We start from the raw sequence: 13,713 nt of genomic DNA on the forward strand, positions 1-13,713 counted from the left end.
GGAACCTGAATCCTGTCTAGCAGAGAAAAAAAAATATATAATGCTAACATGAAATCCATTCGCTATAGTATTTTTTTAAGAAGCAGAATAGTCATAATTAAGCAAATGTTTATAGCTAGTAATTTCAAAAATGTTGAGAGATCTTTTTATTTAATGGAAAGTCCATGGGTTTAGTAGCAGCTCTATATAAATAAGTTAACAATAATTGGGACAAATGACAATGACTGTTATACTTACTTATCCTCACAAAAACCTCTCCAGTACGTATTAGGCATGCTTCAATTGGAGAGAAGGAGTTGGAACAAGATTCTTTTGGATTTCACCAAGTTATGGAAAATCTCACCCATGGAGTCAGATAATGGCAACTGAGAAAATATCTTGGTGGAAAAAAATAATTCCAATAAAAGGTTACTACTCTTCAAATAAAGAGAGGAAGGTGGGGAAAGAATGTAGTCAAAAGCTCATTGTAATCTTTACAATAAAAATATATATTAAAAAGTTCATTGTATATACTACAAAATCAAGAACAGTGAGGGAAGGGGTGGGTGGGAAGGGATGGGTGAGAATGTTGAAGGATGACACTGACCAAGATGGGCTGTATTCATAAACTGCTGTGTTTTGTGGCACTTCCTTTGTACAACTACTGAAGAATAATTTAAAAAGCAAATCAAGAGAGGTTATTACTGTCTAATCTGTAGAGATTTGTCTCTAAGTAGGCCTTTAGTGTCACTCAGTAACTAAATTCTCATCCATTCATCAGATATGTGATGTGTACAAGAGGAGGAAGATCACAGTAGGGTCGTGATGGGGAGGAAATTGTAGCCATGGATAGCAGAGATGTCATTCTTGGGAGGAAAGATTACAGAGCATATCAGAGGCTGTCTACTTAATCAAGGTCAAAGACTAAACTAGAGTTACACAAATATAACCAGCTAGGATCTTATTGAAAGTATATTGTTTTGACAGTTTCAAGTAGAGTTATTGAGATGAGTCCGCCACTGGTGATTTCTTCAAAAGTCTCAGTGTAAGGAAATCCATTTTTTATGACATAGTCATTTTCTAACACTGCATTACAGAAGCATGACAATGAAAGCAAAAGAAAGAACAGAAAGAAAAAAACCATCAAAAGGCACATTAACAAAAAAAAGTGAAGAATATCAAATCACTTGATATTAAAAGGCCACGATGCGTCTCCTCCCTGTCTGATATGGCACAATGTACTTGGGTACTAGGTGGACTCTAGGAAACCATACCTTTCGTTTCGCTTTCAGTTGCTCATGGTATTTGTCACATGTGTCTCCTGGGATCTCTCCTCCCCAGAGAGTAATTCCAACGATGGTGTAGGTGACACCCATGATGAGCAATGGGAAACAATACACCAGGATAATGACAATAATATGGTACCTACAGGGAAAAAGGGGAAATACAGGCTGAAGAATCCTTTGGAATGAAATACGTGGGACTTGGAATTTGTTCAGCATAACAAAGTTGCCAATGATTGTTTTCATCTTATTTTAGTCTCTGCTTTACAAATCCACCGAAATATCATGCAATTGTCATCTCCAGTTGTATTTCAAATCTTGCCAATGGATTTTTTTGGTCAATCTTTGTTGGGCTTATGAAAACCTGAAAACTGAGGTGAAATGCCCTCTTTTTTTCAGTCTGTTTGTGTTCTCTTTGCTAAGAATGGAGGATGGGTATCTTTCTGCTAGTCAGTCCTCTGCTTAGTAATCGAACTAAACTACTACAATGCATCATCAAAGGAAAATGATAAGATAGGTTGAACTAATCCACTGGCCTGTATTTTCTTCTATGTGAGACTATTGCATGTATTCTTGTGATAAAAGATATTTGAAATGACTTGCTTTTCATCAAATTTTAAAAAAGCAAGTAGGTACTCTGAATTAACTCAGTACAAAATAGTTTTTGATTATAAATCAGACAAAAATTTGCATGAACTTTTCCAAAGTCATGATGTATCTGATTGAATTTTAACTTCATAAATAATGGACACACCTATTAATCACACAAAATACATGCTTCAAACTATCAAATTATACCATAGATCATCAATATTAATCAAAATTCTAAGCATTTAGTTAAGGAGGACGAGGAGGACAATCCATCATTTAACAGCCCAAACAGAGTTCTACAATCTTCCATGTGTTTCCTGTGTCTTCAGAAGAACTTAAATAACTTACATTCATTTAGTTTTGTAAGAGTTGTAAACTTAAAGGGTGCTTATCCATTTTTAAACATTTTATTTAATTCAATGGAGAAGTAATTCATTCAATAAATAATTTAAGAATAGCACCATCATACTCCTAAGGGTTAATAATAATACAATGCAGCCCCCAGGGTACAGCTTGATTTTCCTTTAATAAGTGCTTCCTAATCATTTCATTTTTAAAAAATATGAACATGGTTGGATAAAACGACTGCTTTAAAGATAACCAATATATGAACCATCAGTTTTTAAGGGGTAAAATTGGCAATCATCATCTGAAAATGAGCAAATGAAGTGATCAAAATAAAAGATAATCATGATTACAGCTGTGTTTCCTTCTTGCTACAAAAGGGAAATATCAAATTCTATCAAGTAGCACTTCTAATTCCTTTCCAATCTAGAGTTCAGGATTCTTCATGCTGAAATACATGGATGCAAACTGAATCAAAACAAAACAAGTTTCAAGGACTTCCCAAGACTTCTTAAAAGACCAATTAACACTTTGGAGCATAGCTTCCTTCCAGCCTCTTCTCAATCGATAACAATCCTGCAGCCCTATGCCTTCACCTTGTATGGCTTCCCCCAGGAAACTCTCGCGATACTTCATAGACAAGTCATCACATCTATTAAAAACTTGTGTTGCTTAACAAACTTAATGACCACATCACACTGTATTGTCTCTATTTTACACGTTCCCTTTACTAAATGAGACATTAGCCATGAGAGGAATGTGTATACTTTTTTTTCTTTAAAAAATTTTTTTTTATTGTGAAAATACCATACAAAGGAGTTACAATTACATGGGTAAGGTAATGCATTTTTCTTTTCTTCTTCTTTTTTTCTTTTAATACTTTTTGTGTTCCTCATTTTTATTTCCCTAAGTGCTTGATAAACTGAATTGAAAAGCATAACAGAGAATTAACTTACGTGAAATGTTGTTTGGGACCTTCTGGCCACTGCACATAGCAAAGTGTACGGCCCGGCATGACTTTAATTTTGGAATAAAGGCACTGCGGGAAAGCAAGTAGAAAGGCTAGAATCCAAATACTTCCAATGACAATCTTAGTGGCTGTAGCAGACAGTCTGGGTTTCAAGGGGTCAATAATGGCCATATACCTATATGGAAACAAACAAGAGGATCATGTTGGTTCTTTCATTATTGGAATTTAAAATGGAGTTTCAAAGCTATTGTAATAGACTTCTCTTCTCTCTTCTGGTAAACAAGTTGATAAACATTTTTTCTTTCTTTCTAAAGAAGCAACAGAGGATGAGAAAAATCAGGCAGAACTATGTTCAGGCACTATTCTGACAGTAGTTTAACCCTTTGAATGTTGATTTCGATATCTTAAAAATAGAAATAAGAACATGCACTGCTTAGGGGTGCCTAAAATCAAGGAAATAACACAAGTGAAAGGTATTGATTGTTTGGTGCTGTACCCAACAGGTTACCCGAATTGATAAACATCTGCTGAATTTCATCAAATAGATATGTTTAAAAGTAATACTGCTCCCTCCCTTCCTCCCTCCCTCCCTCCCTTGCTCTCTCTCTCTCCTTTCCCTCCCATTCTCCCCTTCCTTCCTTCCTTCCTTCTTTCCTTCCTTCCTTCCTTCCTTCCTTCCTTCCTTCCTTCCTTCCTTCCTTCCTTCCTTCCTTCCTTCCTTCCTTCCTCCCTCCTTACCTCACTCCCTCTCTTCCTTTCCTTCTTTCTTTCTCCTTCTTCTTAGAGCTAGGGGTCCAATTGTCAAACACATTGGTCTACTGAGTGTGATCATTTCAAAAGTAACAGGTAACATTGCATTCTTTTATGCTTAAAACGGATCCTATCATCTAAACATGGTTTGAAAGTACAAGGGTTATCTATTATAGAGACTAAAATTCTCATAGAGATCCATTGAAAGCTCCTGTTTTAGTAAGATTTCTTACTGATTTTTCCTTTCCATTTGACCACCTTCTCTTTACCATGTACCTTCTGCTGCAATAACTGAAGGGGATTTTTATGTTGATTTTCATGTCTTTTGAAAAACTGACTACTGTGATACAACTGTTGTTTGCCTTTTCTGCTTGGTAATTATTATTGGTATGTGATGTCATCTATCATTTTATATTAATCTCTGTTTCTGTGTCCTTATATGCTTCTACACACTTCAAAGTTCTTAAAATGAACAGTGTAGCCTTTGGATATTTCCCTGATTGTATTAAGAATGTAACCCAGATTTCTTGAAACATAGAGAGTTTTGCTCTTTTCCAGGTTGCTTCTTGCCACAATAGAAGATGCTCTAGTTTATAAATCCCAAATACAAAAAGTGGCCTGGCTACTCTGTGTGCAATATAAAGGTTGTTTACAGCTGCTACTCATGACTCATAAAAATTAAACTGTAGCATTGCATGCTAAAGGAATTTTCTTCTTTGACAAATCACTTGAGAGATATGTTACAATTTTCTAAGTTGTGTTTTCTAATTTTTCTAATTTTAATTAATCTAATTTTTACATTTGTTTTTTCTAATTTTATATTTTTATTTTCCAAAGTGTGCTAAGCACATTCAGGAATGAGATAATCAATTGATCATAAATGTTGCCTTAATGAATTTTAAAGTAAAGAAGCCATTACTAAAATAATCCCTTCCATACATATGTACATATGAAAATGAATGTGCACAAGTAATAAGAACTACAGAATATTATTTGGCAAAAAAACAAATACCTTGCTCATGAACTTAAATACTTGGATTTATTTTTAAAATGAAAGTCATACTCTTTAACAGAAATTATATTTACAACCAACTAGAATAGTTAAAATACTTGATTTTCATTGCAGATGCTTTGGATTTAAATTGAAAAGTACATTTGCTTAACCATGTTATATATATAAAATCAGCTGTTTGTGGTTTTTTTGGGGGGCAGTCCTGGAATTTGAAATCAGGGCCTTCCACTTGTTAGACAGGTGCTCTACCTCTTGAGCCAATCCTCAGTCCTCAATTAATTTTTTAAATAATAATAATTTTTATTTTATTGTTAAGATGAGGTACAGAGGGTTACAGTTACATGCGTAAGGCAATGAGTACATTTCTTGATCATTGTTACCCCTTCCCTCCCTTCCTTGTTGTTGTCCAATATCCGTTCTCTCCTCCCCTTCCCACACTCCTATCACCCTTGCTGCCTGAAGTTGTAAATCAACTAATTTTTTTAACAGTGGAAATCTAGGACTTATTATCTGTTTTCCTTCCTTCCTTCCTTCTTCCCTCCCTCCCTCCCTCCTTCCCTTTCTTCCTTCCTTCCTTCCTTCCTTCCTTCCTTCCTTCCTTCCTTCCTTCCTTCCTCCCTCTCTTTTACTCCCTCCCCCCTTGTTCAATGTCACCTCTTTCAACATTCTCACTGAACCCTTCAAACTTACTCCTTCCCTTACTTATAATAATATAGGTACTTATACTTATCATAATATAGGTACTGAGCCAAGTCCTCAGTACTCAACTATTGTTTGAATGATATTTACTTATTTTCCATGACTATATTACATTTTTTGATCACATTGGTGGATGAAATAGATGTAGATCCAGCCCTTATTGAATTTAGAATCCAATATGTAAAAATTGTCGCAAAATAAAGTTACTACTCAAATGTTGCTTGAGGCAACTTTGCCTACTGAATATTTGGCTTTAACCAAATGTTCTTGGGCTTTGCTGTAAGGGGCCATGTTTTTCACCAACACCCATTGAGTTTTAGCCTGAGTGGTACTGTATTTCTTTTACACAGGATCTGCATAAAATCCTCTTCTCAGTCAAAATCCTGCATGCAAATTATATTGTCATGTGATTTCCAAAATAAACCCAGTCATATAAAGCATTTCTGACTTCAAAATTTTATTAGATTTAGAGGTTTAAGGGAAGAGAGAATCACTGCTATTCTTTGTTCCAATGATGCCAAACTTGACTATGCTCTCTTTGTAATAGTTACCTTATATTCTGAAATTTTCTTAGACTACCTATAACCACAGCTGACCTATCATTTACAACCTGCTGATAAGTTTAGTACAGTTCCCAGTTCTTCATTGACAGAAAGCCTGCTCTTTTGGTAATTATAATAAATAAAAAAATTCCCCTTGTGTTCTGGGATGATAGGAAGATATGTTACCAGTATTATTACCATCAAATAGGGAATTTGACCTAATCTGGGGTGGAGATCTAAAGTATGACTTTCTCAAGAATGCAGTAGCAATTAGCTGGGCGCTGGTAGCTCATACCTGTAATCCTAGCTACTCAGGAAGCTGAAATCTGAGGATCATGGTTCAAAATCAGCCCAGGCAGGAAAGCTTGTGAGACTCTTATCTCCAATAAAACACTCACAAAACCAGAAGTGGTGCTGTGGCTCAAGTAGTAAAGTGCTAGCCTTGAGCTGAAGAGCTGAGGGACAGCACCCAGGCCCAGAGTTCAAGTCCCACAACCGATGCCCCCCCCCCAAAAAAAAGAATGCAACATCAAGATCAGAAGGGGAGAAAACTAAAAAACGAAGATAGTGGATGGCTAGCACACACCCCTTTCCCTTTCTCCAAGAACCAGAAATAAAACCTCAGGTATATATCTGCAAGGAACAGTGGACAAGTCAATAAGCCAGAAAATGGACCCAGCAAAAGTTCAGATGGATAGTGGCGAAAGAAAATAAAATATATAAGATCTCGAAAAGAAAGAAGAACACATTGTTTGGACATCGCCCTGAATCACCTCTGGGTGGGGAAAGAAGGTATCCTTTCCTTGAGCAACCCAGCCTGGTTGGTTTTGTTGTTGATTTTTAATCCAAGGCCAAACATCTCCATAGAGGCCAGTAATCTGTCCTGGCCACAGACAGAAAGAGGCCTGCATCTGTGTCCCTCCGCAGGGCGAAAGACCATTTTGACAGCAAAAAAATGAAAGTGTCACCGAGTCCAAACCATTGTGTAAGCCTAAATAAAACTGCCCAAGGGAGACTTCCAATTGAGCAACCTGATTCAGAGGCCCACACACCTACCCTGTTAGTTATATTTTCATGATAGATCATTAAATGTTGCTTTGAGCACAAATGATTCAGTTATAGAAGGATTTTTAAAAGCTGCATCTTTTCCATCATTTACTCATATAATAATATATGTGGATATTATTCTAGTGTAGATATTATTCTAGTGTCTATGACTCCAGAAGTAAATAGAATAGAGAGTAATAGTAGTAAAGTACTAAGAAAAATGGAAGCCAGTAAATGTGTGCATATGAGAATGCAAAGCTTCTGTTTCAGTAATGATCAGTTCATATAAACGCTGCTACATTGAGACAGTGGAAAGTGAAAAGGAGTTGCTTACATTTTGTCTAAGAGCTGCTTCTCTGTCCTCAAACCACACCTACAAATAGAAGATTACCTTAATTTAGTGGCTTTTGCCATCACTGGGATATAATTCTCCCAACTCTGTCTGAACTCATGAAAGGCAGATGATTCAGGTCATACAATCTAAGTTTAAAGAACAAGTGTCTTCCAGTTCTATCATATTCATGTTATCACTGTAGAACATTAGGGAAGTCAGTCTGCTCTTCCTAGAGGACCAATTGGATTTTAGTTCCACTAATTATGAAACATCATTATCTTCACTTTGTACAGTTCAAAGTGTTGACGTCTCTGATGATACATCACTACATTAATATAGGAAAGTAAAATTCAGTTACCTTGAAGGTCCTAACTTTTCCATGTTGCATTGCTTCTTTTGAAGTAAAAACTGAATTCATTATTCTTCTATTTCAACATGGTTAAATGAATCTCTATCTTCTCTCAGAATAGCTGTATTTGTGACTTTGAGTGAGTATCATTGCATAAAAACAATGGCTATTAGCCACAGTATACTTCAAGTCTTAGGATGGGAATATTTTGGCAGGTGGTAAATTTTTTTGAGGGGTGTTGGTGAACATAGCTGGCTTTTAGGAGTCAGAACCTCGAAGAAATGAGATGCTAATTTTGGTGCTGATGAAGTGGGTAGAGAAGGCTTTCACAACAGATGTTCTCTTTTCTCAGGTTTTAAATCCAGTAAAAAAAGACATCTTAGTAACAACACCAGCAGGGAGTTACTGTATGTAGCAAAGTTGGGTGACAACAGGATTTGAATCCTTCTAATTAGCTCTACATGCTTAAGAAGAGCAAGATAAACCCACGTGTGTGTGTGTGTGTGTGTGTGTGTGTGTGTGTGTGTGTGTGTGTGTGTATGTGTGTGCAGGTGGTAGGGTTTGGCCTCAGGAACTGGGCACTGTTCATAAGCTTTTTAAAAAAAAACTCAGTGCTGGCACTCTTAAGCCATAGCTCTACTTTTGGCGTTTGGCTGGTTAATTAAACATAAGAATCCTGCAGAATCTCTCCTGCATGGGCTGGCTTCAAACCATGATCCCCAGATCTCAGCTTTCTAAGTACCTAGGATTACAGGCATGAGTCAGTGGTGCCTGGCAAATAACCCACAATTAAACTTTATTTTGAAGGTATGAATTTAACCTTATGTAATTTAATTCTGTGGTGTAATAATGACTCTAGAAAACTCTGAGAAAAAGATACTAGAATAATAGCTTGTAATGAAATGTCCCCATTGTCAGAGATTGAAAAGACTGACCATTAATTCTCAATGTTTTTTTCTTCTTTTTATAACAGTACTGAGGTTTGAATTCTGTGCTTTGCCATAGTAGGCAGATGATCTACCAATTGAGCCAAGCCCTAGCCCTATTTTTCTCTTAAAAAGATAAATTGAAACCACAGAGAATGTAAGAGTTGAAATGACAAATCCTACAATATTAAGAGATAATTTTTAACGATATGGAATAATTTGATATAATCAAATAAGATCTGTAACTCTCTATGCAAGAACAAGTACATTATTATCTTGCTAAGTAACTATGTTTCTTCTCTAGTTCTCTTCAGTCCTTTAGTGGAAAATACTCTTTAACTCTTGTCAAATTATACTGTCTTAATAGGTGCAAGTAATATACTTGAGAACAGATAAAAGGTGGGTCTTCTTTGTGCTCTCTGTGGTACTTAGTGAGGGTCAGCAGTGGTGGGAAACATCTTGCAAAACTTTTGTTTGAGCCATATGCAAAGACAAATTAGGAACTTTACACATCTCAGTTATCTTGCTATTCTATCTTTAACTAATAAGTACATATTATTTATCACTTAAAGGCTTTGAGTAATTACATATCCATTCCAGTATAAAATATAAGCAATATTCAGCCCTTCAAAAGCCCTTAGTTAGCCAGTCTGCAACACTTTGGGATGAGAGTGGATTGAATGACAGCAGAAAGACAATTGTTGCAGTCCATTTCCCTTCTATTGTCCTTGCTTATGACATAAATGAAGCTATAGATACTGCTTAGTGATCATGAAAAAAACTTCTACATAGTCAGCACCTAACTGAAGTGGTAGGCCTTTAATTCTAACAGAATATTGCATCCACATATGAAGAAATATTATTTGATATTTTTGTCTTGTCAAATTCTCAATGCTACTTAGGTTGAGTGCTTTCAAAATGTTCTTCATCTAGCCGGGCACAGTGGCTCATGCCTATCATCCAGCTACTTGAGAGGCTGGAAGATCTTGTTCTCAGCCATCTTAGGCAAAAATATCTTGACACTCTCAACTCATCTCAACTAATGGCTGAGCATAGTGGTACACGTCTGCCATCCAGCTATGGAAGTGTAATGGCTGCACAAAGTGGATCATGGGTGTTATCCTTATTTGAGGAAGCATAAATAGGAGGAACACAGTCCAGGCTGGCCTAGACAAAAAGTGAAATTCTACCTAAAAAATGCATAAAGGAATGGCAGAATGGTTCAACTGGTAGAGCATTTACCTAACAATCCAGAGACCCTGCATTCAATCTCCAGGATCTCTCTCTCTCTCTCTCTCTCTCTCTCTCTCTCTCTCTCTCTCTCTCTCTCTCTCTCTCTCTCTCTCTCTCTCTCTGTCTCTCTCTCTGTCTCTCTCTCTCTGTCTCTCTCTCTCTCTCTCTCTCTCACACACACTGACACACACACACAGAGTTTCAATCTGCTCTATGAAGACAAGACAAACTTTGTGTCAGTGTAGTTGCACTTAAAAGATACTTTTCTAAGTGGAAGAAATTGTGAATGAGCTTCGTTCTAACATAGGTGTTAGGCCATTTCCATTGCCAATGCCATACCTTTGTAAGGGAATGCTGAGTTTGGGAAAACGTGAGCTTTGATATGTTTACAATTGTTAGTATAAAGAACTAACTGTGGTCATAGCCACAGAATATCAACTGTGCTTCTGGTTACAGGAACTTAGCTATGTGATCAAGAGAAATATTTAGATTCCATTTGGAAGGAAAACTCTGTGCATGTCTAGTAAAAACGACAGAATGTGTATTGTTATATGGAACACCATAGACATTTGATATAGTAGCAGTTCACTAAAAGGTTTCCTGATTCATTTAAGGAACATCCATTTTCTCATTATTTATGAGAAATAAGACACGGATAACAGTGTCTTATTTGTATCTTAGGAAGTAACTCAGAACAGACACACCTTCTGGAGGTCAATGTCTCGGTTCTCCGCATCTGTTTTGCTAACTCATGCATCATCTGAAATTATTGACAACAACTATAGATTTTCCAATTTTGTTTTCTCACCAAGTAAGGATCCTTTTAACTCTGCGGAATCAAGAATCACATTTATGTTCTCACATAGTGGAACTAATAGAGCTATTAGAAAATTGAAAAGTCATTCTGGTCACTATGGTTGTGTGTTTCCCTATTTGATACCAATCATCTCAATTTTTTCAGAAGAAAATGCTAATTTCTTGATAATTTTATATCTGATTGAATTCTCCCTCTACATCTATTTTCTTTCTCCTTTAATTTTTTGGGCCAGTTCTGGGGCTTGGACTCAGTCTTTTCACTGTTTTGCACAAAAATGGAACTCTACCAATTGAGCCACAGCTCCCATTCTAGCTTTTTGGTGGTTAATTAGAGATGAGAATCTCAGAGTCTTTCCCATTTGGGCTGGCTTTGAACCTTGATCCTTAGATCTCAGCCTCCCATGTAACTAGATTGCAGGCATGAACCAGCCAGCTTGGACTATCGCTTAATTTCTTAAAATTTTAATGGAACAGTTTCCTTGCAACCACAACCAATGAGTTCTCCTGTTTTATATGTTTTTATAGACAGGTGATAAAGGAAATTTAAAAATTCACTTTCCAAACTCAGGGAGAAAGTAAACTTTAAACCGATAGAGGAGTTCAAATGGCATATGATTTTCCATTTCTACCAAAAAGTACACAAATTAATATTCCCATACTCTATGAAGGATAGCTAATGCCACTCAAGTTTTCATAATAGAAAATTTACCCTAAAATACATTTCTCTCATGACCTAGACTAGATCATTGGAAATTCAGTTTTTGCCTTGCCTGCTATCAAACTTTGAGATCTTTACCTCCTCAGAAACTATGATTCCAGGAGTGAGACACAACACCCATATTAGAGTGGCTGTATTATTTAGGAGGCAGAGTAACATCAGATCAAAGAAAATGAGTAGCAGTGAAGATGCTATTGAGTCTTGCTAAAGTGTCAGTTTCCCAAGGATTCCTAACAGGCAATCCAAGGCACATCTAATGCAAAAAAAAAATTCAAACTATGCAATACAAGAATTCACAATTGTGCATTTATAATTTTAGACTTCAAACTTGTTTCCTTACTAGAGTCAAGAGTCCCTTAATGACAAAGATACAGTCTGGGAAGAGCATCTGTCATCATTCAAATATCAAAGGTGCAGGTTAATTAGCAATGCGCTCCCCTGATATCCTCAGACTGGGAGGAAGGATTATCTATGAGACTGTTGGCATCCAACCCAGCACACGATAGTGCAATGTGTTTCACAGTTTTATTAGTGCATATTGATAGTAAAACGTGGGAATTTCATTGAGATATTTCTATAGTACATGTAGGCTACTCTGATCAATTCACCCCATTGCTTTTTCTAGTCTTCTCCGCCCCACCCTCTTTTTCCCATCTTTCTGGCAATTTTTAAAATGAGTTTCATCATTTCTTTTTCATACATGCTTAGAGTAAAAATATTTGAGTAAGTAGAAGAATACACGTTAAATAATAATAGTAATAATAACCATAATATAGTGAATATAAACCGGTAACTTTGTCACTTACTGCCATTATCAAGTGTTCTGGATTGCACATCATTGCATGCGTTAGTTTTCCAGGATTGGCAGCAGAGTAGGTCCTTTTACACCAACATCACCACAAACAAATGAGTAATGTGTACTGTTAGGTTCCAGCTCCATTCGACTACTATGCATCACCAACATATCTGTGAGCCATCATTGACCTCCAGCTGTGGTAGAACTCTTCTTGCAAAACTCATAAAAAACCCGCAAAGACCTGTAAGATCTGACCAACTCCTTCAATTACCTATGTTTGACTAGCTTATAAAGCACCCCACAAACAATCATCTTTTACTTTGAGAGAAAGTTTCACAATGACAACTAGGCTAGCTTTCAAGTTACAATCTTCCTCTCACTACCTCCTAAGAATTATAGGCATGTGCAACAATGCCTGGTTTCATAACACACTTTTAAATTTTAAATGGAATATTCACCACTTATTTTCTCACATTTTCTATGAGTCAAGAGTTTTGGACAATTTAGCTGGTGCTTTAGTTAACTAAGTTAGCTCAGGCTGGGTGTGGTTTATCTGGTGAATCATGGTGACCAGGCTCATGCCAACTTACACTTTTTTTGTTCTTGTTGTTGGTCATGGTGCTTGAACTCTAAACCTGGGTGTTCTCCCTGAGCTCTGCAACTCAAGGTGAGCATTCTACCACTTGAACCACAGCGCCACTTCCAGTTTTCTGGTGGTTAATTGGAGATAAGAGTCTGATGGACTAGCCAGGCGCTGGTGGCTCATGCCTGTAATCCTAGCTACTCAGGAGGCTGAGATCTGAGGATCGTGGTTCAAAGCCAGCCCGGGTAGGAGAAACCGTGAGACTCCTATCTCCAATAAACCACCAGAAAACCGGAAGTGGCGCTGTGGCTCAAGTGGTATAGTGCTCGCCTTGAGCTGAAGAGCTGAGGTACAGCGCCCAGGCCCAGAGTTCAAGCCCCACGAAGAGTCTGATGGACTTCTTTGCCTGGGCTGGCTTTGAACCATAATCCTCAGATCTCAGCTTCCTGAGTAGCTAGGATTTTAAGTGTGAGCCACTAGCAGCTGGCTTCGACTAATTTTTTAAAAGCCACTGTCTAATAGAGAATGGCACTATGTGCTAATGATAAATGTGATAAAAATAGGGCAGATAATCCTTCCCCTTTGCCATGTTTTATTAATACGAAAACACACTCCATGGTTTCATTTAAGACTTAACTGTAGTGGGAGAAAAACTGGAAGGAGAGATGAGGAAGACCATCTTAAAGTTTGCCACAAAATGGGTGGATGAAACTTCAAGAGAAATATCTTGAAAATTGGAG

General features: G+C 37.0%; 1 protein-coding gene across 1 annotated transcript in view; it reads right to left on the reverse strand.

The window, feature by feature from the left end:
* Tacr3 (tachykinin receptor 3) overlaps positions 1 to 13,713 on the reverse strand; it is a 50,813-nt gene that overhangs the window by 26,694 nt on the left and 10,406 nt on the right. Inside the window, exons 2-3 of the mRNA XM_070022380.1 lie at positions 3,155 to 3,343; positions 1,254 to 1,404 (exon numbers count right to left, since the gene is read on the reverse strand). Of these exons, the coding sequence (XP_069878481.1) occupies positions 1,254 to 1,404; positions 3,155 to 3,343 (340 nt within the window). The remainder of the gene's footprint in view (positions 1 to 1,253; positions 1,405 to 3,154; positions 3,344 to 13,713) is intronic.

The sequence above is a fragment of the Dipodomys merriami genome, unplaced genomic scaffold (assembly GCF_024711535.1).
Source record: "Dipodomys merriami isolate MVZ:Mamm:240054 unplaced genomic scaffold, mDipMer1.0.p SCAF_15, whole genome shotgun sequence".
Classification (NCBI taxonomy): Eukaryota; Metazoa; Chordata; class Mammalia; order Rodentia; family Heteromyidae; genus Dipodomys; species Dipodomys merriami.